This window comes from Athalia rosae, chromosome 3 (assembly GCF_917208135.1).
Source record: "Athalia rosae chromosome 3, iyAthRosa1.1, whole genome shotgun sequence".
Taxonomy (NCBI): Eukaryota; Metazoa; Arthropoda; class Insecta; order Hymenoptera; family Athaliidae; genus Athalia; species Athalia rosae.
In genome coordinates this window covers 22,624,965-22,649,922 of record NC_064028.1, presented here as the reverse complement: position 1 = coordinate 22,649,922, position 24,958 = coordinate 22,624,965, and the positions used below count along the sequence as shown (strand labels likewise).

Genomic DNA, 24,958 nt, shown 5'->3' with positions numbered 1-24,958 from the left:
AGATATAACAGGAGACGTTTAACGAGGTGAGGAAAAAATTCTTTCATCATTTCCGGCAACTTCAATGCCCAGCTAATTAACCAGTTGATTGCAACACACGTTTTTACGGGGATTTGAAAATATCTGCGACCAACGACAGCGTTTATGCGCTCTGGCAAAAAAAGAAAAGAAAAAAAAGTCAGACCGCACTGACGTTTATCGGCAACATTTTCCCGACGCATTAACATCCCAAAGACGCGCCTGTTTTCATTGCGGATCATGAAATGCAAGTATAATTGACCTGGATATGAGTACAGAGGATAAAAATCATGTGTCGTAGACGCAGGCGCGTCTGATAATAGATATCTCTACGAGTGGGGATAAAATGGCTGATATTACATCAAGTTCACAGAGTGAAACTGTTTTTATCTATACGTTGTACTATCTTTGCGTTAAACACGTGATACCGCGATGAGTTGAACGAGCTTCGGTGGAACACGTTACAGAGAAAAGAGAAAAAAACGAATTAACACACGTGGTGTGCGGTAACGTTTTTCAACAACAGTATGAGCTACGGAGGCCGGATTCTATTCAATCAGAAAGTGAAAGCCGGTGGTCGAGGATCGCGACGCGCAAGTCTTCGAAGAGCTCATCGCCGACGACGATGTAAACGTTGATGCAGCCCTGACTTACGTAAGCTGCTGCAGCATAGTTGCGATTCTAATTTCGTTCATGTGATAATATTTGTGCGGCATTACCGAGTTTTTTCGTTATCTGAAAAAATAACGTTCGTCGTGTTCTAATTGTTCAAATTTGAAGTATCTCATGAGTCGCGAAGTCCGAATGGAACCGAATTTCGTCAGTGATGAAAAATCAACGAAGAACAATGCCACGGAGTTGAATGAAATTTAACAAATAAAATTGAACAATCGGCACAGTGGTTTGCCTCGAGTAAAATATCTTCGAACCCCAAGTTTATCCGTCCTTGTGTTCGTCGTCGTTCTATCGATTTTTAAAAATGACGTCGCGGGTAAACGGCAGCAACGTTTTTACCTACGAAACTCTCGTCCACGCTCTTTCGGGTGCAGCGGTTAGTACAAAATCTGAATATTCTTCCACTTTGAAATTACATCTATTCCTACAATTATATTTTGATAATTTTGTGTTTCGATTTGTTTTTTCACAGGGGAGCGTTGTCGCCATGACGACTTTTTTTCCCTTGGACACCGTACGCAGTAGACTACAAAGTGAGTATAGACAAAATTAAATCACTGCAGGTTGACTTTCCGCAATTTTATGCCGCTAATAAATCATACTGGAAAAACAGTAAAACTGACATTGGTAAGGTAAAAAAAAAAAACTGCATCTATTCAGCAAGACTTTTGTTTGGCTTCTACTTGATTTGCGGCGGTGATCTGCATATTGCGCGAGTATCAAGTGCAAAAACTTTTACAGAGGGGCAATTATGAGTTTCGTATCACATGAGGGGTCATTTGAAATTCAAATATTCTTCACGTACATTTCCCTTCGACGACTCTTAATTTTCACAAAATTAGAATTCGATGAATTGACTATGAAATTAACTGTCGAACAATGGACGCTGAAAATGATACCGAGAACAGTAAATATAAAAGAATCATGTGTGATAAATTTTTCAAATTACACAATACACGTAACCGTAGCTTCATACTGGCATAATGCGCTCACGTACGCACTAATTCGATTATCGGCTTATTCTAGAAATGTAAAATTATTCCAATCCGGTAAGTTCCATACAGAAGTATGCCGCTTATATAACGGTTAACTTTGTTCTTTTTCAGTCGAAGAAGGCCACGAGTCTAAAAACACACTGGCTATTATACGGGAACTGATCGCAAAGGAAGGATTGTAAGTTCTAGTCATCGTTTTGCTCATGCACATTTATGCAACGACATAACATAAAATTTTAAATAATGGTCATTGAAACTTATTGCGCCTGTTCCAATGGTTCTCGACGTTCGACTCGACTCTCATTGGTCACAGTAAATGGAAACAAATATTACAATATCCGCGCACCGCTTTGAAAAGTACAAAAATACACATTTATATACTCAGCTGTAAGGGAATCATGAATATTGAGCATAAAAATTGTCAAAGTAACGCTAAATAAATCATTTACATCATGCTTCCCATAGTTCTAAGTTCGGTCTACGCAACTCTCGAGTAGTTTTCGCTTATTTAATGTGTGAAATATCATGTCACAAGTGCGAAAATGCCGACGGATATGAAATTTTTGTAAATTACTTTGGTCAACATAAATTATTTTATTTTCAGGCGTATGAATATTGTGTAATAATAATAATCAGGACGATAATGAATCGCATTTTACAGCTTGACGTTGTACAGAGGAATAGTCCCGGTACTTCAAAGTCTTTGCGCCAGCAACTTCGTTTACTTTTACACATTTCATGGCCTGAAAATCCTAAGAAGCTCCCGGCACCAAAGCGCCGGAAATGATCTCCTCATGGCTTCGATCGCTGGTTAGATTAATTGCCCGAATCGTGTTTAACATTTCCGAAATTTCTTCTCGACTTGAAATCAATTACTTATACACGCAAGTTACGCTTTGACGTTGACAGTTTTTCTTTCAAATGCATTCAGGTGTAATTAACGTTCTAACGACGACTCCATTATGGGTCGTCAACACGAGGCTAAAGATGAAAGGAATCGAGACGCACAGCGAACAGAGCAAAAGCGAATTCAATACGCTTTACGGTAAGCATGTTCCAACATTTACAAAAAAACACTTTGATATTTGAAATTCAAAACGAACTTGTGTAAATCACGACACATGAAACAGGAGAACCTTTTTACAGACTCATCGAGTTGTCCCAAATAAATTTTCCACCGACGCGATGTTCTCTGACTCACAATCACATTCGAAGTCATCAAAGTTCTATTTATTCACAATAGAATAAATAAAATATAACGAAAGTTTTTTAAAGCCAAAATCTAATAACTGTTTCGCAAGTACAGAAGATAGAAATTCATGAATGACTCGAAATCTTCCAGTAATTCTTCGTTATTCGGTTTTGGACTTTTCACATCTAATCGAAAATGTTTTCGTCCACGTGTTGCAGCAAGTGAATAGAATTTTTCTCCACTTGTGCTCATTTCTTTGGCTAATTTCAGATGAATAATATTTTATCTACAGAGGGAATTATTCACATATGGAAAACTGAGGGTATCCAAAAACTTTGGGCCGGAACGCTCCCGAGTTTATTGTTGGTATCGAATCCCGCCATACAATTCATGACCTACGAGGCAATTAAGAGACGAATCGGAAAAATTTGCGGCGCAACAGCACCGCCCGCCATCGTCTTTTTTCTCATTGGGGCAGTAGCGAAGACCGTCGCAACTACCGTGACTTACCCCTTACAATTGGCTCAAACTAAACTCAGGGTAAGATCATCATGTTCATATTTCATTCAATTTCACTCTTTGGTAACCCGATAAAATAGAACCACGTTATTCTATTCTTTCAGCATGGCCACAGCTACCACAATCTATCACCCGACGCCGGGACCCTTCAGATTCTGATTTACATTTTGAAGTGAGTTTGCGCGTACTTGAATAATATGTATGACGAATGGCGTCATATTGACGAACAATTATTTAAGCATGCCACGTTGTATTTAATTATCGCGTATAAAATTACGTTGTTTGTTATCGGGTATTTACTTAGGCAGTACGTGTCAGCGTAAATTAACCTGATATTTAAATCCGTATATACACCTGTTCCAGGAAACACGGAGTTGCTGGATTGTACAGAGGAATGGAAGCGAAACTTTTGCAAACAGTATTGACGGCTGCACTCATGTTCTTGGCATACGAAAAAATTGCTGCTTTTGTATTTAGGTTATTACTACAGAATCGGATAGTACGATAATAAAATGATATCGAGTCCGATATGAGTGTTGTATAAATTACAAGGTAAAAAAAAAATAAACGGATGATTTTGATGCGAAGCATTTGTAACTGGTTGTACAAATTACATAATTCCTCACAGCATTCGAAAGTGGGTCTACGACTAAAACCAATCGATGTGTCTTATAATTTTTCTGCTCTCAACAGCGAATAATTGATGATTACTCGATCGATTGCACGAGTAGATAATTTTGGCTTTCAGATTTGGATTCCTGAGCTGATTATACGTGAGATTGCCCTTGAGAAGCCAAAAAAAAAATCGATTTTTAGGACAAAAGTAAAGTAGTTTGAAAATTGATTGTATTACACTTTTCCGACGTATTTTGACCTCAGGAATCCAAATCTGAAAGAAAAATTGACCTATCTGTAAAATTGACCGAGTTATCGCCAATTTTCAGCTTTTTGGGGTCAAAAATAAAAAATTGATTTTTTAGTCTATATTAATGTAATTTGAGCTCAGAAATCCGAATCCGGAAGAGAAAATGATCTATCTGCAAAAATGACCGAGTTATCCCCATTTTTTCGCATTTTTTACCATAAAAATGGAGATATCTCGAAGGGAAAAAATCGTAGCTCAATTTTGACAACGGATTCGTGTTCCTGAGGTCAAAATACATAAGAAAAGTGCCATACGATCAATTTTTAAAAATAAAAATTTTTGGTCAAAATTTGAAAAAATCGTAAGGGGTACCCCTTGGAAAAATTTCAAATTTTGGCCAAAAATTTTTATTTTTAAAAATTGATCGTATGGCACTTTTCTTACGTATTTTGACCTCAGGAACACGAATCCGTTGTCCAAATTGAGCTACGATTTTTTCCCTTCGAGATATCCTCAAATTTATGCAAAAAAATGCGAAAAAATGGGGATAACTCGGTCATTTTTGAAGATAGATCAATTTTTCTTCCGGATTTGGATTTCTGAGCTCGAACTACATAAATATAGACTAAAAAATCAATTTTTTATTTTTGACCCGAAAAAGCTGAAAATTGGCGATAACTCGGTCAATTTTACAGATAGGTCAATTTTTCTTTCAGATTTGGATTCCTGAGGTCAAAATACGTCGGAAAAGTGTAATACAATCAATTTTCAAACTACTTTACTTTTGTCCTAAAAATCGATTTTTTTTTTGGCTTCTCAAGGGCAATCTCACGTATAATCAGCTCAGGAATCCAAATCTGAAAGCCAAAATCATTTACTCATGCAATCGATCGAGTAATCATCAATCATTCGCTGTTGGGAGCGGAAAAATTATAAGACATATCGATAGGTTTTAGTCATAGACCCACTTTGATTCGTCGCAATCCATGCATGGGTCGAAATATTCGAATTCTTCAATTTACCAACGAGCCCGAGCTTTGCTGGAGTTAGCGTAGCCAGCAGCGTAGCGCTTTGTTGTGAGACGTCACCTTCGGGGCTGAGCAGAGGTCACGCCCCACAACAAACCGCTCGCCCGTGGCTACCTGACCCCAGCAAAGCTCGGGTTCGCTGGTAATTTGAGAAATTCGAATATTGTCAATACATGTTCACGTGGTCATGTATTTTTTCCAGCAACTTACTCTGTGCACAAATTGGCGCGATATTTTATGATGACAAATGACGAGCAATGGCTCGTCCAGCTGTCGTGTGGCGTCAAAATATCATGAAATATTCGCGTCCTTCCGAATTTTAAAATAAGCTTCGATAACTGAAACTTCTCAATTTTGCCGAATGTCTTACGGGCTGCCACCCTACTTTAATTCAAAATTAATGACATTCCCAACGAAGATTTTGAGTAGTTCCGAGTAACTCAAAAAATTCAGCAATGTAACATTCAAAAAATATTATACGCGAGGTTAAGCCTTGATTGATTCAAATTTCTAAGTCAATTTTCTCTGAATCAATTATCCCCGTCTAAACTGAAGGTGCATAAAAACCCCGAGGCCCCTATTCAAGGTATGCCCCATCTCTCGCCCCCTATGTTTTTCGTTTATCATTTTTCTGTGATTTCTTTCCCATCGATTTCCGAAAAATATATTAAAATTCGTCGTTCATTCGAAACAGAAATATTTTTAACACAGAATATAATTTCTGGATGCCGAATGGCACGATCGAGGTAACTGTTAAGAATCGGAATGACCGCGCAAATATGAGTAAAAAACAAGGTGGTACGAACTTGCGCGTTGGGGTCAGAAGTCCACAACGTAATAACGTGGTACTGGAAGCTTCTCCAAGTGCTGAAATCGCTTCCTACGATTACGAAGCTGTCACGAGTCCTTCGGAGTGCCGCGATACAGATCATGACGACGAAAACGAAGTTGAAGTAACTCTCGTAAAAGACTGTCCTCATCTAGGGAGGTGTGAAGTGACGTTGCAGGATCTGGGAAAAGAGTCAAATAATCTGAAAACTTCGTTTGCACAAACGATAGAAAAATTGACGTCAGATAGGGAAAGTATTGGTGATCCTAAGGATCAAAATGTGGCGAGATCAACATGTCGAACTACGGGCGAGTCGAAGACAGCGGCTGTGGACCTCAAGGTATGCTGAATTTTTACGATAATCATGCATTGGTTGGATCCAAAAATCATCTGCATGGTTTATAAAATTTGTTCGAAGAATTCGCCCGAGCGAGTAATAAATCAAAGAAGTGATGCGAAAAAGCACGAACGAATCCCCGCTATCGCCCGACATGAAAAAAGCAAGCAAAACCTTCAGAAAGTAAAAACGAACCTGAAGGATTCACTCAAACGTAAAGTCGTAAATTCGTCGGTTTTGGACGGCAATAGAAACAGCAAAATTCCAAGGTCTACTAAAATTGCCGGGGCCACAACAAAAGTTTGCCCGGTAACATATTTTCGCTTATATAATTCGGGTTTTATCGGTTACTGTAGAAATAATATTTGTCCAACATTATTTGTAACATTAGCGTGGCATGCCACGAACGTGTTCTAGATTGCCCAACTTCCTTCGAAAAGAAACTCGAAAAAATGCTTGCCTACCCGTCCAGTTTACATTCCTCGACGAGGAGCAAAAAAGTAAGCTCGTTTTCGCGATCAAACTTGATGTCAATTAACAATTTCTCTCTCAATTGTATCACGTGAAAACTGTGAGTATCGTACTAAAAGACCACATTCGTTTGATCAGCAACTTCGTCAGCGTACCGAAAGAGGATATATTGCGAAAAACTTACGAAAACTTAAGACACGTTCACCGCTTTCAAGCATCCGGAGTCGAAGTCAAATCCTCAGCGTTGAAATTATCTGGACATTTGTGAGTTGGCCTTCACTTTCTGGATGTCTTTCAGCGGGCGATTCTGACTACAAACTAAATCAACCCGATATTTACCTTTCTCAGAGTTGGTTTGCGAAAGGAACAATTCGCCGATACTAAGATAGTAAATAAAGCTTGCCTGGAACCTCCGAGGACATTGGTCATCGACGCGGGTGATAATTATTCGCCGTCGTCAAAAATATCTTCCCAAAAACTATTACCACTAAGAAAAGCCTGCCGCTCTTGCAACGATCAGAGAGAAACTCTCAATTTAAAACTGGGCGTACGCGAGGTTTTGCAGGATCCATGGAACGACGTAAGAAGTGCGCCAGAAACCCGATCCCAAGTCGGATGGCCAAAGTAATTGCGAAAGATCGGGTAACGATCGAACTACATTGATTCAGATTCGACAACTCTGTACGTCATACTTTACATTTAGTGACATGATCATTCGAAATTCCGATAGGACCCTGGAGATGGATCGATTCCGCGAATCCACGTCAGAGGAACTTGACCTGTCTTCGGACTCTTACAGTACCGACAGCAGTTTGAAACGGAGAAGGCAGAAATATTTTCAAGAAAAAAACTTTAGAACCAAAAATTCAGCCGGTAGGTCAAACTCCCCGCGGATCAAACCTCGTGCCAAAGTTCGTTTTTCCTTCTTGAACACCCTATTTGATATCGTTTTTTGGCCGTTTCTTTTTCTTCGTACAAATCGTTGAACACTATTTTTTTATCATCTGCTGTCGCAGAAACCTAACTGGTATAATGGCATGATCATCAACCGGTTGTGGTTGAGGTTCATTTTAATAAACAATTATTATTGTTTCAAATTTCGGATAAGCGAATACAATGTTATACAATATCGCGAAATATCGTGGAGTCCTCTTCGGTTTCGAAGAATTATCTCACTTATCATCGTGCATTTGTATCAATATTACGAGGTAAGTAGCAACTGCGCCTAAGAGCTGAAAAATAAAATACACATGAAACAAATTCCTTATAAACACAGGGGTGTGATTACTTACACTATGCACCATTTTACCGTTGACATCAAAGAACTGACATGCAGGGAAATCATGAATTTCCAGTTCAAGCTGCATCAAGAAATCTCGAATCTGTTGGGCAGACATATTACAAATATATTCAAATAAACGAAGAGACTAATCATGAGCTTTTTCAATTTTTGAGTCTGATCTAGAAATTTCGTTGAAAAATTCATAGGAATATTGATCCTCGCCTCATCCATCGTCGTGGAGTTATGGTTTCCCTTCATCATCAATTCCTGCAGTACAATAGAAGTAACCTTTGCTTCGGATACTGTAGATTCGCAAGCCCCGGTCACAACGATTAAACATGTGAGAACAAATATGGTCCAGCTAACTTTTGTAATAGCTATCAAAAGAACTGCAGTATTCATATCAGACTTCGTCATCAAATAAGTTTCCCAGAGTGAGACGGTTACCGTCATCAACGTAGTCGATGCTGCCATGAAAATATGTGGACCGTGAGCTTCGACTATCTTGGACCGAGAAATCATCGAGATAAGTAATGCGAAGACCGAAGTGCCCACAGTTTCATTTTTTCTTGCTTTTTTAGTAAAGAAACTTACCCGGTTCGCGATGTCCCACAATTCGTGATAGCATTCTCTCAATATTTTCAATTTTTCAAAATTAACATCATCGGTTACTTCCCTGCGAACAACTTATCTTTTATACAAAAGCATAGAACAAATAAGGTAAATCAATTTGCTGATTTTCACTGGTGCTCAATTACTCTTATTCACAATGTCAATGTGATCGTTAAAATCGTTCGTTAATTCAAACCTGGAAACTATCCTCGTCGTGATGTTTGCCTTCGCCCCACGATTGTCCATCCGACGGATAATCCCGTTTATTAATTTAAAACGTTCTCGGATTATCGAAAAAATGATACAAATAGAGCAATCTATCATGCTAGAGCCGTTCCTAAGCATTATGGTCAAAACGACGCTCATAAACGCTATTGAGTGATCTCCATTTCCACCGTTCGCCATCCAGTAATTGTAATAGAAAAAAGCATTCAACAGAACTGGCATCACACCGAAGTATACCAATTGCAAAATTAGGAGCCTGAAAGGTCTTTGAGTAATTTATTAAGGCTATAACTGTTATTCGTCACTAAAAATAAGATGTAATCAATTGACAGTGCCACGTTATTGTCTCGGTACTTTTTTTTTTCTTTTTACTCTATAATCAGTAGGATAAACCAACGCACGCACCTATAGGTGTTTCTGTTGTTCGCGCGAGCACCCAAACTTTTCAAAGCTTCGTCGATGATTTCAAAGTCGTTTAAAGGGATCATGTATCTGGAGAATTGGACAGATTTAAATGATACTTCGTTTCCATAACTAATTGCGTATGTATTGAAGTTGATTTACCTTTTTGAATCCAGAAAGGTGAACATGAAGTCTATGGTCCCCGATATTGTGTCACCGACTTGTTTCAAAATGCGGACAAATAGTTTCAACCAGAAATTTTGGAAATCCTTCGTTGCGTGGAACATCCAAATTTTGTAAGAAAGAGAAAATTCGATAGCGAAGATGAGAACGAGCTGAATTTTGAGCCAATACCATCTTGGGGAGGGTATTGGGTTGATTCCAAAGAGTCGCATGGCCACCAATAAAGGGCTGATGGAATTGGACAACTTCATTCCGCTACACGATATGTTTACTTGTTCTTATTTATTGAATCGACAAATCGGCGTAAATCTGTTTATAACTAAAATTCTAATACGGCCGATCAAAATCACTCATTATTCAGATTCGATGGTCCCGGTACGGCTAATGTATAACACACGAAAAATGCAACGACAATGAAAATCCGTGCGTTGCATATTATGCGCGATATTAATGGTATCAGATAATGTATCAAACTCCACGACCAAACTCGTGTTGCAATACACCTAATGGATCAGATATCTTTGTTTCTACATTTATTAACATCCAGCGTTTTAATGCTGTGAAAATTACATGTGAAAATCGATATAGTATATTTGAATAATTTATCCCAGCTGAAAAAAGCGTGCCTAGAAGTAACATTTATTATGCTTGAGAAAAGTGCTTTTTCGAGATGACGTACCAGGTCACTGCAAAAGTCTCACTACATTATTTTTTATGGAATAGCTTAATCCCGAGGACTCACTAAACATTGAACATAAAGAAAAATTTCTAATTGTCCAACAGTTTCGATCTCGGAAATTCTAACGATTGATCCACAGGTCGATATTCGTTTTTCAGAAACTATCGTCTTCCCCTATTTGTATCAGGATAACAAGGTAGATGGTAGCTGTGCCCAGAATCTGAAAAATAAAATACACCGTTGGGCCACATCGTTTGAGATTTAGAATTACGTTTGATAATCACTCACACCATGAACCATTGTACTGTTGACTTCGAAAAACTTGCACGCAGTAAATTCTTGCACTTCCAGTTGATGCTGCATCAAGAAATCTCTGATCTATAGTAAAATAAAAACTATGCATTTACGTATCGCAAGTTTTTCTTTTCCGCTGTTAGAGACAAGTAAGTTCCAAACGTTCGTTGGAAACTTTATGTGGAAGTGCGTTTTTATACCTCATTTTTCGTCGCGCTACGCCATTTATCTTTCATGAGTAACTCCTGGAGAACAATACCAGTAACCTGTGCTTCGGCTAATGTGAACTCGCAAGCTTGGGCCAGAAATAATAACCTTATTATATAAAGTAGGGCCCAGGCTATTTCCGAACTAACAGCCGCGATGTTATAGATGCCGGGCTTTACTCGTAGATAGGCTTGCCAAAGGCTAACAGTCACTATAGTCAACGAAGCAGCCGCTGCCACAAGGAGATGGAGACCGTAGGCTTGATTCACCTTACAAAAGCAAAAATACCAAAATGTTACGTCCAAAATGCTCAAGAATCATTTTTCCTTATAATAAATCCCCTTAATGGCTCACCTACTTCGTTTTATGCTATTATGCCTTTCTTTCAACAGCGACTTACCCGGTTTGAAATGTCCCACAACTCGTGGTACTGTTCTCTCGAAATTTTCAGTTCTCGTAAAACGATATCTTCTGTGACTTCGCTAAAATCGAGTAAAGACGAAAAATCATAGATGTATTAATCTCAGAAGATTCATTAATTTGGATAATTTTCCCGCACTGAAATAATCGGATTGTGAAAATGCGAGACGATTTTCTGACCTGGAAATTTCTGTGACCTCGGCGTTAGTCATCGGCCTATTTTTGGCCCGACGAATAGTCATATTAATTAATTTGAACCGCTCTCTGACGATTGATAAAACAGTGCAGAAAGAGCAGTCTACTACCACAAAGCTGTAGATTATCATTAAAGCAGAAGCGCCGGCCATCGCCGCGATCCCAATATAATCGTTGCTGTTCTTTATTAGTACGATTGAGTAAACGTGCCACAAACTCATTAGAAATGATACCACGCCAAAGAAGACCAGATGTAAAAGTTGCAGCCTGAAAGTCTTTCGGTTAATAACGATACTTCTTTACAATGCAATGTGACCACAAAATATGTCATTTTTTCTACGTAAATCCCAATTAATTAATTTATTTCTTTATTTCTCTGGTTATATGATAGGTAGGGTGAGACGTAAATCTACTTACCTATAGGGGCCTGTATCATCTACACGTAGGCCAAGATTTTTCAAGGTTCCGTCGAAAATTTCAAAGTCCTTTAACGGAATCATGTACCTAGAAAATCATTATGTTGGAATGAATCTTCAATTATTATGGATGCATGCTGCTGATATGTCGAACTCGATTTACCTTTTTGGATCCAAAAGAGTAGTGACGACGATAATGGATTCCGAACTTACACGCCAAGTATCGTGAATGGTGTACACAAACACGGTGAACCAAAAATTTTCATAACATTGTCCTAATTCGTAATGCCAAGCTTTCGACATTAGAAATAACTTACATGTGAATAGCAATATGAGGTAAACTTTCGACCAACGCGAAATTGGGTTGAGTCCTACGAGTCGGGTAGCCACCGATAAGGGACCGATGGCATTGCGTAACTTCATTTTCTTTCCAAACGACGGTTTCTAATTATTTTTTATATCGTCAAGGTCTGTGGCAACGTCGAACACAGAATTTTGATTCGACATATTATAAAAGTCAACGATCATACACATTCATTTCTAAATTATGACGCTCGTAATTTCAGTTCAGTGAATACGTCCCGGTACTACTGTTTCAGAAATGAGAAAAAGTAATAACAAAGTAATATCAATTAGTACATTTTCATATTTTTGATTACGTTAATGCTAACGGATCATCCGTCAAAGTTCACCACTGAATGAGGTTTTTAATATACTTAATAGATCAGATATATGTATCTCTCCGAAAAGTATACCTATACTTATCGCGTATTCGATATCTCACAATTGACCCGTTGTTGCTAAATTATGCGGTGTTCAAATAATGACATGGAATAAATGTCTGTCGAAAAGAAAACGAGTTTTTAATCATCCAACCGTTTAAAAAGCGCTATCAGCAAACGGTAATGAAAGTCTACTTTTTCGTAGATTTGACTTCTGCCTTTCAGAAGATTAATCAAAATTCGGTTTTATTTTAACTTCGGTTACAGTGGTACAAATTATTCGATAAATACGAGAAGCAATAATTTCTTCTCAATGAAATTACGTCAGTAATTATTTCACTTGTGACGAATTCCTGTCGGCTTTGTAGGAATTATGGCCTTCCCCCATTTGAATCAAAATTACAAGATAAGAAGAAACTGCGCTCAGAATCTAGAAAATAAAATTCAACTTTGGAATGACTCGGCTTCTAACATTTAGAATCGAGTCGTACAATGATCACTTACACCACTGACCATTGTGCGATTTATTTTAAAAAAATTGCACGCTGTAAAATCTTGAACTTCCAGTTGATGCTGCATCAGAAAATCTCGAATCTATAAAAATCACGATAATTTTGAATACACAATGGCAATGAGAAAATCTTTTATTAAGAAATACTCAGAATTTATACATTTGATTCCCTTGCCTCACTTTTCGTCGTGGATTGCCAGTTCCCGTTCATCATCAAATCCTGAAGCACAACGCAGGTCGTCTTTGCTTCGTGCACTACAGACTCGCAAGCTTGAGCCAACAAAAATATTCTTGACGTAACGAATACAGCCCATTTGATTTTCACACCGAGAATCCAATTGTCAGAGTAACCTGAATTCGTTTCCTCGTAACCTTCCCAAAGTAAGACGGTCGTTATCGCGAATGCACTCGTCGCTGCCACAAGAAGGTGCAAACCATAAGCTTCATTCACCTCGTGCGAGAGAAAAAAAAAAGATTATTATGATTTGGTTTTTTCCTTTTTTATTATTAGTTTGAGTGTCTTACTCGCATTGCAATGACCCACAATTCGTGATACTGTTCTCTCAATATTTTGAGCCCCCGGAACACGATGTCATCCGCGATTTTGCTGAAACTAAGTTCGAATGAAAAGACACCGTTAAGAAATGATTGTATACGTCAAACCCCTCGGATCGTGAAAATCTTAATCATTTAATTGGCAAATTTCCGACCTGGAAATTCCTGCCACTCTGACGTCCTCCCTTGGCCAAAGATTTTCGGCCCGATGAATGATCGAGTTTATTACTCTGAGCCGCTCTTTGATTATGGATAAAATGGTGCAGAAGGAACAATCTACCATTCCATAACTGAACAGTGACGTTATGGTGAAAATGTGACCCGTCATCATCATACTGAAATATTTGTTGCGTGTTGGCTCGTTGTAAATGTAGAAATTCCAGACGGACAGCAGAAATGGCGTCGCGACGAAAAAAATTATTTGTAACAGTTGCCACCTAAAATTTCTCTGGATATGTTATTCTCCGTAGCGAATCGTTTGCTAGGATAATGATACAGGTCTGTTAGATTTAAGTTATCAAAACTCATGTTTCACTTTTTTCAGCTCAATACACGGATTCATTTTCAGTTCCGGTAACCGAAAATCTAACACATAGAAATCGCATAAAATTATTTCGTCAAAAAAGATTTTTTCACTGTTCATATTCTGTCGATTATTCTACAGATGAGTAATGGATAATCAGGATAAATAATATAATCAATGGACATATTCACCTAAAGGTGCTTTCGTTATTTACACGTACTCCGAAGTTCTCTAAAGTTTCATCGATAACAGTAAAGTCCTTCAGAGGTAGCACGTATCTGCAATTAATCAGTTTTTCTCATGAGTCGTGGGTTTTGGAAACTTGTAATTACTCGATATACCTCGTTGGATTCAAAAATGTTGTGACGATGACGAGAAACCCTGCAACGGCTCGAGCTCCGTCTTTGAAAGCGTGCACAGTAACTCTGAACCAAAAATTTTCGACTTCTATCACACTATAATGGGCTTCCACAGATTCATAAAATATAAATGTTTGTGCTGCGAAAAAAATTATCAGATGAACTTTCCTCCGCCAGGATATCGGATTCATCCCAATCGTACGCGTAGCCACCAATAATATCCTGGTTGCATCGGATAACGACATTCTTTCGGCTCCGACCGTTTGTCTCATTTCGTTCATAACTTAGATGATAGGTAATTGAATAAAATTTCAAGATGTGAATCCTGAAACAGTTCTTCGAGAACTGACCCATCTCTAAATTTGATTCCGTCTATCTACCACGATGTAGTTTTAAAAAAGTGTAAAAATATTAGAAGCAAAAAAAGTCATAACAAAGTAGGCAATAAGCGATTCCCATGGGTATTGAATTGTGTCAATGTTATCGGTTTATTCGTCAATGACATCATTTCCAATTGGTCATTTTTTCTACGTACGCGCGTGCATTTAATCAATCAGACTGTTCGGTTTCATGTTATACATTAGCGCACCGACAACATCGGTGAATTATTATTATCACGCATCTGGTAATTGATTTTACTTATTCATCGGACGAGAAATGAGTGAAGAAAAATTTTCCGACTCTTTAATTAGGGAAAGAGCTCTTGGGTTTGCAATTCATTTATACGTAGCGCATCGCGTACGAGAAATTCCTATAAGTTCCCGAACTAACCGCGTGTGCTGAAGGTAGATCATAAGAGAAACTAGTTAATTCTTGCACAATAATGATGATTATTAACCAGTTGATTCATGATAGCACTGCACAAAAGTTTTTGCATAATTTGGAAATTTATCTAATCCTAATTCGAATGTGACATTTTTTATACAGCAATAGAAACGATTCCGTCCACACCTTTTACATGATTAACCTGGCGGTGTGTGACATTTTTTTCTTTCAATCTTCCTCATTTGATATTTGAATTTCTGAATTATACTGCGCTGTTGTTTGCCTCAATTGCAGCTAATCGACGAGCATTAGATCCACCCATTTGTATCAGAATCACAAGATATGTACAGACCGCACTTACCATCTGAGGAAACAAATCGTACGTTGATGTTACTTGTCAATAAAATATAGTGGCAATTGATGGTGGATATATTACTCACACCACAGATTAATCTGAAGTTAAAATCGAAGAACCTGCAAGCCGAGAAATTCTGGACTTCCATTTTTAGCTGTACCAAAAAATCTCGAATCTGTGAACAAACCGTTGCAAAGCTAGAAAATTTATCATACAAAAGCAAGTCGAGGATTCCAATGCCAAATCTAACGGTAATTTGGAACGGAAGAAATGATGAGTGTTTAACAATGAACTGAAAAATGCGAACCTCACTCTTTGTTGGCGAACGATGGTCCGCTTTTATTCCTGAAACTTGGACCACACCGATGGTAATTTTCGCCTCGGCAATCATTGACTCGCATGTTTTTGCTAACCAGAACAATCTTAGAAAGTAAAAAATTGCCCAGACGGTTTTCCCGGCGATATCATGAAGCACAGTTAAATTGGTGCCGTGGCGGGTAGAAATTGTTAGAGCAAAATAGCATTCCCATAATTTAACAGTTATCATTGCTAATGAAACTGTTGCTGCCACGAGTAAGTGAGGACCATAGGACATATTCACCTTTGACAAGAGTTGAGGAAGGTTTTCTTAAATTACAATGTCCGTAAAATTTATGCCTGAACAATCGAAAACTGCATACAAAGATGAAAACGAATGTTTCCATGTCATATTGCCGAATTACCTGTTTTATGATCTTCCATAAGAAATGATACTGTTTTCTCAACGTCTTCAGCTCCTTCAAAGCGATGACATCGCTATTTTCACTGATTGAGAAAACGAATTATTTCAAACGTATGAAAGATGAAATTTTTTCATTTGATTACCTGGTAACTCGAATAACTTCGATCCTCAAGTTCCGACCAGAATTATTTTCATTCCGACGTAGGATCGAATTCATCACCCTGAAACGCTCTTTGATGATGAAAAGTGTGGTAGCAAAACAAGAGTCTGCTGCGGCGCAAATTGAAATTGATAGCGCCGCGAAGAATCTACCACCCAGAAATAGTATGAACCTGGAAGTACCCACTGGTGGCAGGTACAGAGATAGATCCGAAATCCAGACCAGCATAGGTAATAGCCAGAAGTAAATGAGGTGTCGCATTTCCGCCCTGAAACTTCTCTGATCATTTCTCTGCGCAGGTTGCCGAATATGGTTGTAATATTTTTCGAAAATCTACATCCGATTCTACGAATATTTCACCAATCAGAAATTAATTGCAACGAAAATTTCGAACACTCACCTGTACGTGATTTTGTTGTCTATGGATACGCCTAAGCTTCTCAAAACTGCATCAAGTATTCTGAATTCTTTCAGCGGAATCATAAATCTGAGGATAATTTTTTGAGTCACGTAATTCACCAAGAATCGGCAGTGATTATTTTCTCTAAATCTTGATCGAAGCAGCGTGTAATAATCAGAATGAATTTTTTCCCGATAAACTTACCTATTTGAATCCCACAGGCAAGGTGCCAAAACAAAAAACGCTAATATCAGACGGCAGAAGTCCTGGAAAGCTCGTAAAAATACGGTAACCCACATCATGATTAGAAGATTTTGTTTCATGAAATATCCCCAAACTGCGCATAACACCGATAGATTAATTGCCATAACGAATACGGTGTGAATTTTATACCAGCTGGATTTTGGATTCATTCCAAGTAATCGCGAAACCAAAATTATCGGTTTAGTTACTTCCGACAGTGACATCTCCGTCACCTTTATCAGTTTCTTCTTCTGGTCCATGACTGATAAATACTACCCCAATAAATGAAATCCAAAGATCAAATACAGTAACGAGCAGACAATTCGAACGCAACGCGTTATGGTCGAACAATAAGCCAACCACAACGCGTTGAAGAACAAACCGACCACAACGCGTTACTATAGAATACGTTTTGGTCGCTTACTGCGCTTGGTATTTTGCAAGACACATATTTCATGAGGATTTTCACTCTTACGGGCAATTCCATTGTTACCATATTGATGAATCTTGGGTGTTTGCGGTTCTGAAACTGGATCAGACATTTGCAAATTGACCGTTTTATACGAGTATGGCTCTCATTACTGATATTAAAAGCTCTCGAAGAACTACATTCGTTTCCGTTTATATTTATCATATTTATCATAAACATGTCGTGATCTACAATCGCCTCCAATTAATTATAGAATAATACGCACAATGGTTTGACATTGTTGTACATGAAATTCATATTCCCACTTGAAGTTGATATGTAAATCAATACTACACTATGGACTCTAATATGATTGAAGTTCCACGCTTCATGTAAAAAGGAATCTGAATCGATTTTTTATTCGTCTCAACATCTTCACAATACTAGGACTGAGAAAAATAGATTTCAATTAGTTTTTTCAATGTATCAAACGGCGTACAAAATGTGATGTGAATAGATACGTAGAAAACATTGTACGAATGTTACAAATCGTGACAATAGCCTCGTAATTATTTCGAGATCATTTTGGTGCGACCGGTAGAGATTGTTTTAATCCTCGTTACTTTTAACAATTAACTTTTAACAATGTTGCATACGGACCTCGGTGATGCGTTTGGAAAAGCACTGAAATTATTATCGTGGCTATAGCGATATTGTACAGCTCGCCGATTCCTGAAATAAAAAATTAGGCAAATCGCTTCATAATCTAAAACTGCGATACAATTGATATCCACATAAATTGTAAATCATCTCCCGTTCTTACAATGTACCATGGAAGCTGTGCTCAAATTGTGCAAAGATTTGGTAAAATGTGACATAAAAATTGTTTCATGTAAGTTATCGATCTCCTCAACGATGTTTTCTAAAATGACCCTCAAAAGTTTATCATCCTTGATTATCGCTTTGTCAGCCATAATTCCAAAGTTCATATTCCCACCATAACTCAACGCAGAAACACCGATTCCGGTTGTACCCCTGTAAAGAATTTGTGTTAGTTTTTTAATACAAATTTGGATTATGATTAATGTCACAAAAATAATAATCTGTCCATGATCAATGACGATGGACTGACCTATGTGGGACCCAAAATACGATACTTCCGACGCGCTGCCCGAGAATTTGAATTTCTCTGGGCCCCGGAATGTTGCTGAACACAATAGTACTGTGGCTTTCAAGTATCGGTCGTAAAAGTAGTTCGGGCAATATCGCTGAGACCCATTTCATCACCCAGAAATTGATCAAGTAATCCGGTTCACCTCTCAGCTTGTACGAAGACTTCGCAACGTCAAAGAGACGCTCCAATATCGTGAGGTTTCTTTTTTTACTCACGATGTTCTTTGCCTCGTCTTCTGTACTCCCAGAAATACAGAGAGGCAGCAATCCGACGGAAAACCCATTCTCCAAAATCAAACTGTTCGTCGGAACCGACATTCGGGATGGAAGCACCACCGTCAAGGATTTTGGAGCTGATTCGCCGACCTGACAGTAAATTTTTCGTTAATGATACGTAACGAAGCATTTTGTGACTCTAAATAAAACAACTTTTGAAACTAATACCTGTGTAATGATATTGATATCGTGCAGAGGGTTTTACCTGTTCGAAATACTTGTACAGACTGGACGATAATGCAGCCAGAATGACATCACCGAATCTGGTACCGGTTGCATTTTTTATTTGTTGGATTTTGGTCAGAAGGCTTGTACCGTTTATATCCTTACTGGACTCGCTCTCAATCCAAGAAGAGATGATTTTTTCTCCAGATAATTTTGGAACATGCAGTGCACTGTAATCATTCATTGACATGTAATATAATTCCCTCCGAAAGCTCTGGAGCTCAAGTTCGCGAGAAAAATCGATTAACGTACCTGTTATCCATGCTGCGAAGTGCCTGATGCACAATACAAGACGGCATCTTCACGAGAACCACGACAACCGTGGAGATTTTGCAGAAATTAGACGATACAATCTCCACAAAATGTGTGGTAGAATTCTTGACTTTGGACAAAGCAATGCTGAAGAGAGCTTCGATTTCGTTGAATGAAAAGAACTTTCCTAGATTCGTCAGTAAATTACTCTTCAGATTTTTTTTCAACTGAGAACAAATTGTCAAACTGAAGGGCATCGAAGCTCCGAGAAGGTATTCATTATTTCGCAACATGAACTCGTTGCTGAAATCAGGAAACAGAACATTTTTGAGGTCGTTCATTTCATCTTTGTTATTTGGAACCGATTTTTCAGGTTTCGCTTTCCTCAGTTTATTTTCGAAAGTGATCTGGACAGTCTTAGAATCGGCAATCTTCGACAAAAGGAGCCTGAAAAGTGCGAATCCATCCCCAAGAGCATGATGAACCCTGAAAATGATCGGTATCCTGGCTACATGTCCTCGATCATCGATTTTCCCATGAAAAATTAATCCCTCTTCCATGTTTTTCAATCGATCGAACTCTGCGTTCGTATCAACATTTCTGCCAAGCAAAATCTCCCAAGATCCCTGATCCCCCTGCGGTAGGGGCAAAGTACACAATTTTGACAATATCCTGTCCATTCGGTCATTGTCACACTTCCCTTCAGTCAGATCATCATCAATGATCGTGTCCAACCATTTGACATGTTCCACAATATCAACAGTGTTACATTTCTCCCAGTAAAAGTAACCATATTTCTTTTTACGCAGGCACGATAATTTATCAAGCTCACTTTCTCCAGAAGTGAGAAGTCTCTGTTCGCTCAACCTTCTCAATTTTACCATCAAATCAAGATCGTTCGTATACACCTTAGATTCTAGAGTGGCTGAGATGTTAATGATAGATTTACAAGCTGAACTTTCGAGTGCCCAAACGCAATCGGTACCGTCTAAAAGTCCTCGAAATTTATCTCCTAGCTGAATTCTTAGCACCAAATTGATCATGCATCTGTAGACGTACAGGATTGTGAGGCACAGAAAAACCATTGGCAATATTATGAAAAAAGACAACAAATTCAAAATTAAATGAAACATGGCTTTAAATCTGATGTACTCCATTTGGAGAGGCGCTTCAAAGAGATCTTCCTGAAAAATAAAGTGCAACAGCTTTTCACTTTGGAATTCTCATGGTACAATTTATTATTTATAGCTGGTTTATAACATGACCTTATATCACCCAAATTGAAATTATTCGTACCTTTATCACTGTGGTCATCAGATTGGATATACAAGCCGTAGTCAAAAGTCCCGTGACGATTCCTAGCTCCGCTGGATTTTCAGTGATAAGTTCCTGTTCGTAATCGGTTTTATTCCCACTCATTATATCTGGACGACGCAAGATATTATCGAGGGTGAAATCAAATGCATCTCGAAAGCGCCACTCCATCTATTCATTGAGTAAATTAGATTCAGAACAATAATTGATCCTGTAAGGCAATTTACACATGATGATTTTTTCACACTCTCACGTTTATTCACGAAGACGTACTTTCTGATTTTTTATTCGACTGAAAGCTTTTACTTACGAAAAAATGATTCGTGTACACAATTGTAGTTTTAAGGGCGGCGAGGCATTTAATGGAGGTGAAAGGAAACAGAGCAACTCATATATCAGAATCACCCTACTAGTAAAACTGGTACATCCAATAAGGGTAATTGGTTTAAACAAATACGATTGCCAATAATACGTAACATCACCAGGCGACTATATGCGACACATTTTTTTACATAAAGTTACAATAACAAAAAAGGCATATTTCTGAATTCTTTTATTATTCCGATGACAATGATGATCATGATTCCGGGACATATAAATGAAAACAGGTAAAATTATTTACAGTTAATGTGCAGACTCGACATTGTAGATACAATGGAAATATCAGAAATTCTTGTCGCAGAAAGAAACCGTTGACGAAGTCCGGCTGCTTCTACAGCTACGTTTGGCGTCTTGAAGAAGTGTACGAAGTACAGAATTTTCGTATGCCAAACGATCGCATCTTCGTGCTTCGCGAGCCAGTAGAGCATTTTGGGTTGGGAGAATGAAACTTTCTGATTTACTCGACTTCACTGCAGTACTCTGAGCTTTTTTCAATGCATCCTGTAATCATTATATAATGTTAACAATTTTCAATTCGGTTACGAATACGAAAACTGCATACAAAAGCAATTTGTAAACCTGCAATGTTTCAACAGAACTTCTAAATCGAATCTCCTGTTCATCTTTTCGCTGTTTCAAGGATAGAAATTTTGTACATATATTTTCAATCGTTGTCTCTCGTTGGATCAACTTCTCCGCCAAGTCAAGTAGCCTTTGCTGAAGATCTTCGATCTAGAAGATCAACCAAATAAATTTTCAGTTTTTGATTCTATATTTACGAATACCAGTTACCTCCCTATCTTTGGCTTTTAGGATGCATTCCTTACTGGCGACGTCCTTTTTCAGCCTGTTATTTTGTTCGAGTAAAGCGTCGTATCTGTGAAATATCAAAAATCATAGCGTTTTTGCCAACAGTTTTGGGTGAAACACTTTTTGAAAAAATGTACTTCCGACTCCAGATACGCTGGACATCTTTTCGCAACGATTCCGGTAATGTGTTGATGGAAGTTTTCACGCGACCGAAACCTATTTCTGCGGCATTCTGACGAAAAAGATCTTTCGAGACAAGTTGAGTCAGTTCAAATATTAATGATGATAATGCCATTGTAAAGAATGAACTTACTTAACATATTTTTATTCCGTTTCTTCGCTTTGTCTAAATCGACCTGTAGGCTTATGTTCTTGACTTTGGTCTGAGAGTATCTCAAGGTATGCTCGGTTTCCAAGGCACGTGATTCGCGCAAGCTTTCGTCCAAGGACCTCAAATTATGCTGAATCTCTTTCAATTTATCTTCATAATTTCGTTTGCAGTTATCTGCTGGCAGATCATAAAGCTCGCAATTGTGCAATATGACCGTATTGAATAATAGGTACTTGACGAAAATTCTGTCTCGAGATTTTTCAATCCTTGCTCGTCTTCCGTATGTCTCGGAGCATCTACCGCAGAATCCGTGATCTCTAATTTGTGTTTATTTTTTCTGAATTCCAAATAATCATTCGACGAAGACACACCGTTGATTCCCCTCTTTTTCTCGTTCACATTATATGGAAGAGAATTTTTTAGATCGGCCTCGTTATCAGGTGACACAGGTTCGTTTTGACCCTGTCAATTTTTACATAATTTAGCCATATCCCTCTGACTGTTATCCATCAAAAGTCAATGGTATTTTTACGGTGTATGTTGAATGCCATTGCAGTGCAATCTCGTTACCCATTTGCTATTGCAGCGTTTAAAGGTTAGCAGGACCAGAAAAAGAAATTCTAATGACAAAATGTGATAGGCCAGAGAAAAAACGATCCGCAATTTTTTCGAACTTTTATTGCAAATGTAATAGCATTTAGTACGGCTATTGCTACAAGTTTTGATGAAGAAATAACATTTATATATATATATACCATACATATTCTTTTCGTTTTAAAAAAATAAAACTAAGATCATAACTGGTTTAAATCTTGGTGAGTAACAATAATATTCAGGTAACAGATAAGAATAATTTTCGTAAAAAAATAAAACATTTTTTTTTCAGTTGTTGAGATGAAAACGGCTGCTTGGGTCTTTGACTTATTTGTCGTCACTAGCAGCTTCAATATTTTCTACTTCCATGGTCGATTCGTCTTTCGGATCAACCGTTTTCTCTACGTTGTCTTCTGGTTTTGAGTCAGTCGGTTTCTGCGATTCCATACTGTCGGATTCCTGCAATATTGTGAAAAGTGGACTGTAGTGATTTAAATAAATGGTGAAATTTTTCTATTTCTATTTAATAATTTTGAGTCACATACTTTCTTGCCGGTTTCCTTGATTCCACAAATTTCGAGTAAATTATACTTTTTGTACTTGTAGTAATCTGGTATTACAGAGAGAAGACATACTGAACGTATCACTTCCACAACAACAGCAAGTTCCGGATTTTTCAAGTCTGCTTTGTTTCCAGGATTTTTCCTTGTGATAATTTCAGCAAGATCCTCGATTATATGATTTCGTTTGATACTGTTATTACTATGTCGACTGAAACGAAACAAGATTTCATGTGTAAATCATTCGTGATAATTGTGACCCTCATTGACTCTTTGTATACACACTTGATCACAATGGAGAATGTCCTTGGTTCTTCTGTAAAATATTTTCCAAGTAGTACATCAGCTCTCATTTTGATATCATCCAGGTATGCTTTACACACTATTTGGATGGGCAGTAGTCTCATCAAAAACCTGGTGCGTTGTTTTTTTGTTTCATTTAATTCTTTAACAATAGTTGAAACAACTTCCAGAGGTTCGGGCAAACTCGTTTGTATGAATACAACACTTTTTACACCAGTGTCTAGTACCTGCGTACAAAGTTAGTCATGAGATCAGAAAGCAACACCATTTTTATAGTTCCATCAATTCTGACAATAGATTACTCACTTGAAAACGACGCTTCGATGGGGGCTTTGCGGAATTGGCTTTTAGTTCTGCAACCTCTTTTTTCAAAGCCGTTGAAATATCCTCTTCTTCATCATCCTTGCATTCTTTGTCGGGACAATTATCTGGCAAGGTATCATTTGTTGATGCTTTTTCGTCTGATAGTTCAGTTTCAGCCTAGAGTATATTTTCAATAGGTATTTGATAATAGAATGCGAAAAATGTATGTATGTGTTCTTGACGGCTTAAGAAAGTTAGGGCTAAGAACATCATGATAAATTGATCAATAACTATACCTTTTCAGGACCATACAGATTATCTGCGAATTCAGTGAGAACGTTATACGCCTCTCGCACACAATCTTTTTCGTGAAAATTGCACGTGCAGAAAAAACCTCTCATACCAGGTTCCAGCTTGCGTTTTTTCGGGCTGTATTGGGTCATACCAAAATAATTTCTTTTACGTGTTACAAATTCCATTTTGAAATATGAGCACCGGCGTTACTTTCAGGTTATGATACAATAAAGAACGTCCGATCAACGTCGAACAGTTTTGAACGTTTGTTGTCGAATGGAATGAAACACACCGACTAGTCCCTATTCTGTGGCAGCACCCACTGAATTCTACAAATCTGCCCTACATCGATTCTTTTCAGCAACTAGTCTCCCCAATGGTTGGTGACGAAGGGCTGTGATTGGTCATAGGAATGATAGCAAATAGTGACAAGTCCGAATTCGTTGATCGAGGGTAAATATTTAAAAATGTGTAGAATACTTATGAAATGTTACACTTATCCAAGTCGTTAAATATTCCCATGGATAAATTATTTCTACAGGAAAAATACACCTACAGAATGAATAAGTACATTA

At 38.0% G+C, this 24,958-nt stretch overlaps 9 protein-coding genes across 17 annotated transcripts; 2 read left to right on the top strand and 7 right to left on the bottom strand.

Moving 5' to 3' along the window:
• The first annotated feature begins 371 nt into the window (after positions 1-371).
• On the top strand, positions 372-3,986 carry LOC105691337 (peroxisomal membrane protein PMP34). Its single transcript, XM_012409742.3, has 8 exons — positions 372-1,069; positions 1,166-1,226; positions 1,800-1,866; positions 2,350-2,498; positions 2,620-2,733; positions 3,173-3,420; positions 3,504-3,571; positions 3,763-3,986. Exons 1-8 carry the CDS (start codon positions 998-1,000, stop codon positions 3,905-3,907), a joined length of 924 nt encoding a protein of 307 aa, XP_012265165.1. The 5' UTR covers positions 372-997; the 3' UTR covers positions 3,908-3,986.
• A 2,020-nt stretch (positions 3,987-6,006) lies between these two features.
• Positions 6,007-8,067, top strand: LOC105691314. 2 transcript variants are annotated; one of them, XM_048652494.1, is made up of 6 exons: positions 6,007-6,461; positions 6,540-6,767; positions 6,876-6,958; positions 7,068-7,193; positions 7,278-7,571; positions 7,660-7,797. In XM_048652494.1, the coding sequence occupies exons 1-5, from the start codon at positions 6,018-6,020 to the stop codon at positions 7,555-7,557; spliced, it is 1,161 nt and encodes a 386-aa protein (XP_048508451.1). In that variant the 5' UTR covers positions 6,007-6,017; the 3' UTR covers positions 7,558-7,571; positions 7,660-7,797. The 2 variants fall into 2 exon arrangements, with proteins under 2 accessions (XP_048508451.1, XP_048508450.1); XM_048652493.1 differs by having other exon boundaries at positions 6,008-6,461; positions 7,278-7,553; positions 7,660-8,067.
• LOC110117325 lies at positions 8,031-9,899 on the bottom strand. 2 transcript variants are annotated; one of them, XR_007277545.1, is made up of 6 exons: positions 9,613-9,899; positions 9,454-9,540; positions 9,020-9,304; positions 8,806-8,887; positions 8,222-8,715; positions 8,031-8,161 (listed from the first exon to the last, which is right to left on the bottom strand). XR_007277545.1 is itself a non-coding variant. In XM_048652505.1 (5 exons), exons 1-5 carry the CDS (start codon positions 9,882-9,884, stop codon positions 8,296-8,298), a joined length of 1,146 nt encoding a protein of 381 aa, XP_048508462.1. In that variant the 5' UTR covers positions 9,885-9,899; the 3' UTR covers positions 8,086-8,295. The 2 variants fall into 2 exon arrangements, 1 of the variants encoding a protein (XP_048508462.1); XM_048652505.1 differs by having other exon boundaries at positions 8,086-8,715.
• Positions 9,900-10,412: 513 nt separating this feature from the next.
• On the bottom strand, positions 10,413-11,972 carry LOC110117326. Its single transcript, XM_020855449.2, has 6 exons — positions 11,846-11,972; positions 11,414-11,695; positions 11,214-11,295; positions 10,807-11,082; positions 10,601-10,690; positions 10,413-10,532 (listed from the first exon to the last, which is right to left on the bottom strand). Exons 1-6 carry the CDS (start codon positions 11,926-11,928, stop codon positions 10,467-10,469), a joined length of 879 nt encoding a protein of 292 aa, XP_020711108.2. The 5' UTR covers positions 11,929-11,972; the 3' UTR covers positions 10,413-10,466.
• An 802-nt stretch (positions 11,973-12,774) lies between these two features.
• On the bottom strand, positions 12,775-14,815 carry LOC110117323. 2 transcript variants are annotated; one of them, XM_020855433.2, is made up of 7 exons: positions 14,497-14,815; positions 14,347-14,433; positions 13,788-14,069; positions 13,603-13,690; positions 13,238-13,528; positions 13,071-13,160; positions 12,775-12,996 (listed from the first exon to the last, which is right to left on the bottom strand). In XM_020855433.2, the coding sequence occupies exons 1-7, from the start codon at positions 14,793-14,795 to the stop codon at positions 12,898-12,900; spliced, it is 1,236 nt and encodes a 411-aa protein (XP_020711092.2). In that variant the 5' UTR covers positions 14,796-14,815; the 3' UTR covers positions 12,775-12,897. The 2 variants fall into 2 exon arrangements, with proteins under 2 accessions (XP_020711092.2, XP_048508456.1); XM_048652499.1 differs by having other exon boundaries at positions 13,253-13,528.
• A 689-nt stretch (positions 14,816-15,504) lies between these two features.
• LOC110117322 lies at positions 15,505-17,614 on the bottom strand. 4 transcript variants are annotated; one of them, XM_048652498.1, is made up of 7 exons: positions 17,120-17,614; positions 16,916-17,002; positions 16,499-16,783; positions 16,357-16,438; positions 15,942-16,235; positions 15,720-15,809; positions 15,505-15,643 (listed from the first exon to the last, which is right to left on the bottom strand). In XM_048652498.1, exons 1-7 carry the CDS (start codon positions 17,416-17,418, stop codon positions 15,542-15,544), a joined length of 1,239 nt encoding a protein of 412 aa, XP_048508455.1. In that variant the 5' UTR covers positions 17,419-17,614; the 3' UTR covers positions 15,505-15,541. The 4 variants fall into 4 exon arrangements, with proteins under 4 accessions (XP_048508455.1, XP_048508453.1, XP_048508454.1 ...); XM_048652496.1 differs by having other exon boundaries at positions 15,720-16,235; XM_048652497.1 differs by having other exon boundaries at positions 15,534-15,809.
• Positions 17,615-17,764: 150 nt separating this feature from the next.
• Positions 17,765-21,223, bottom strand: LOC105691335. Of its 3 annotated transcripts, none has more exons than XM_012409738.2 (7): positions 21,118-21,223; positions 20,790-20,978; positions 19,494-20,677; positions 19,222-19,411; positions 18,700-19,106; positions 18,398-18,602; positions 17,765-18,299 (listed from the first exon to the last, which is right to left on the bottom strand). In XM_012409738.2, the coding sequence occupies exons 2-7, from the start codon at positions 20,976-20,978 to the stop codon at positions 18,270-18,272; spliced, it is 2,205 nt and encodes a 734-aa protein (XP_012265161.2). In that variant the 5' UTR covers positions 21,118-21,223; the 3' UTR covers positions 17,765-18,269. The 3 variants fall into 3 exon arrangements, with proteins under 3 accessions (XP_012265161.2, XP_012265162.2, XP_012265160.2); XM_012409739.2 differs by having other exon boundaries at positions 18,391-18,602; positions 20,790-21,018; positions 21,118-21,209; XM_012409737.2 differs by having other exon boundaries at positions 20,790-21,018; positions 21,118-21,209.
• A 522-nt stretch (positions 21,224-21,745) lies between these two features.
• Positions 21,746-22,903, bottom strand: LOC105691313. The gene is made up of 2 exons (XM_048652167.1): positions 22,900-22,903; positions 21,746-22,644 (listed from the first exon to the last, which is right to left on the bottom strand). Exons 1-2 carry the CDS (start codon positions 22,901-22,903, stop codon positions 22,268-22,270), a joined length of 381 nt encoding a protein of 126 aa, XP_048508124.1. The 3' UTR covers positions 21,746-22,267.
• An 86-nt stretch (positions 22,904-22,989) lies between these two features.
• LOC105691344 (THUMP domain-containing protein 1 homolog) lies at positions 22,990-24,786 on the bottom strand. The gene is made up of 5 exons (XM_012409751.3): positions 24,386-24,786; positions 24,093-24,266; positions 23,769-24,013; positions 23,469-23,694; positions 22,990-23,382 (listed from the first exon to the last, which is right to left on the bottom strand). Exons 1-5 carry the CDS (start codon positions 24,566-24,568, stop codon positions 23,251-23,253), a joined length of 960 nt encoding a protein of 319 aa, XP_012265174.2. The 5' UTR covers positions 24,569-24,786; the 3' UTR covers positions 22,990-23,250.
• Between the last annotated feature and the right edge of the window lie 172 nt (positions 24,787-24,958).

What these genes read in the sequence shown, in the direction of transcription:
- LOC105691337 (XM_012409742.3), top strand. Translation starts at nt 998, where the DNA reads ATGACGTCGCGGGTAAACGGCAGCAACGTTTTTACCTACGAAACTCTC. An exon ending in CTGATCGCAAAGGAAGGATT is followed by an intron (nt 1,867 to 2,349) that starts GTAAGTTCTAGT and finishes CGCATTTTACAG; the next exon opens with CTTGACGTTGTACAGAGGAA. An exon ending in CGAATTCAATACGCTTTACG is followed by an intron (nt 2,734 to 3,172) that starts GTAAGCATGTTC and finishes TTTTATCTACAG; the next exon opens with AGGGAATTATTCACATATGG.
- LOC105691314 (XM_048652493.1), top strand. Translation starts at nt 6,018, where the DNA reads ATGCCGAATGGCACGATCGAGGTAACTGTTAAGAATCGGAATGACCGC. An exon ending in CCTCGACGAGGAGCAAAAAA is followed by an intron (nt 6,959 to 7,067) that starts GTAAGCTCGTTT and finishes TCGTTTGATCAG; the next exon opens with CAACTTCGTCAGCGTACCGA. An exon ending in TCCCAAGTCGGATGGCCAAA is followed by an intron (nt 7,554 to 7,659) that starts GTAATTGCGAAA and finishes AAATTCCGATAG; the next exon opens with GACCCTGGAGATGGATCGAT.
- LOC110117325 (XM_048652505.1), bottom strand. Translation starts at nt 9,884, where the DNA reads ATGAAGTTGTCCAATTCCATCAGCCCTTTATTGGTGGCCATGCGACTC. An exon ending in AACAACAGAAACACCTATAG is followed by an intron (nt 9,305 to 9,453) that starts GTGCGTGCGTTG and finishes AAGACCTTTCAG; the next exon opens with GCTCCTAATTTTGCAATTGG. An exon ending in ACGACGAGGATAGTTTCCAG is followed by an intron (nt 8,888 to 9,019) that starts GTTTGAATTAAC and finishes AGTTGTTCGCAG; the next exon opens with GGAAGTAACCGATGATGTTA.
- LOC110117326 (XM_020855449.2), bottom strand. Translation starts at nt 11,928, where the DNA reads ATGATTCCGTTAAAGGACTTTGAAATTTTCGACGGAACCTTGAAAAAT. An exon ending in GAGGTCACAGAAATTTCCAG is followed by an intron (nt 11,296 to 11,413) that starts GTCAGAAAATCG and finishes ACTCGATTTTAG; the next exon opens with CGAAGTCACAGAAGATATCG. An exon ending in GTAGCGCGACGAAAAATGAG is followed by an intron (nt 10,691 to 10,806) that starts GTATAAAAACGC and finishes ATTTTACTATAG; the next exon opens with ATCAGAGATTTCTTGATGCA.
- LOC110117323 (XM_020855433.2), bottom strand. Translation starts at nt 14,795, where the DNA reads ATGAACGAAATGAGACAAACGGTCGGAGCCGAAAGAATGTCGTTATCC. An exon ending in ACATTTTTGAATCCAACGAG is followed by an intron (nt 14,434 to 14,496) that starts GTATATCGAGTA and finishes GATTAATTGCAG; the next exon opens with ATACGTGCTACCTCTGAAGG. An exon ending in TGTGGGTCATTGCAATGCGA is followed by an intron (nt 13,529 to 13,602) that starts GTAAGACACTCA and finishes CTCTCGCACGAG; the next exon opens with GTGAATGAAGCTTATGGTTT.
- LOC110117322 (XM_048652495.1), bottom strand. Translation starts at nt 17,418, where the DNA reads ATGGACCAGAAGAAGAAACTGATAAAGGTGACGGAGATGTCACTGTCG. An exon ending in GAAGTTATTCGAGTTACCAG is followed by an intron (nt 16,439 to 16,498) that starts GTAATCAAATGA and finishes TTTCTCAATCAG; the next exon opens with TGAAAATAGCGATGTCATCG. An exon ending in TATGGAAGATCATAAAACAG is followed by an intron (nt 16,236 to 16,356) that starts GTAATTCGGCAA and finishes CTCTTGTCAAAG; the next exon opens with GTGAATATGTCCTATGGTCC.
- LOC105691335 (XM_012409738.2), bottom strand. Translation starts at nt 20,978, where the DNA reads ATGGAGTGGCGCTTTCGAGATGCATTTGATTTCACCCTCGATAATATC. An exon ending in CTTCGCAGCATGGATAACAG is followed by an intron (nt 19,412 to 19,493) that starts GTACGTTAATCG and finishes GAATGATTACAG; the next exon opens with TGCACTGCATGTTCCAAAAT. An exon ending in GTATTTTGGGTCCCACATAG is followed by an intron (nt 18,603 to 18,699) that starts GTCAGTCCATCG and finishes AATTCTTTACAG; the next exon opens with GGGTACAACCGGAATCGGTG.
- LOC105691344 (XM_012409751.3), bottom strand. Translation starts at nt 24,568, where the DNA reads ATGGAATTTGTAACACGTAAAAGAAATTATTTTGGTATGACCCAATAC. An exon ending in ATCTGTATGGTCCTGAAAAG is followed by an intron (nt 24,267 to 24,385) that starts GTATAGTTATTG and finishes AATATACTCTAG; the next exon opens with GCTGAAACTGAACTATCAGA. An exon ending in CATCGAAGCGTCGTTTTCAA is followed by an intron (nt 24,014 to 24,092) that starts GTGAGTAATCTA and finishes CTTTGTACGCAG; the next exon opens with GTACTAGACACTGGTGTAAA.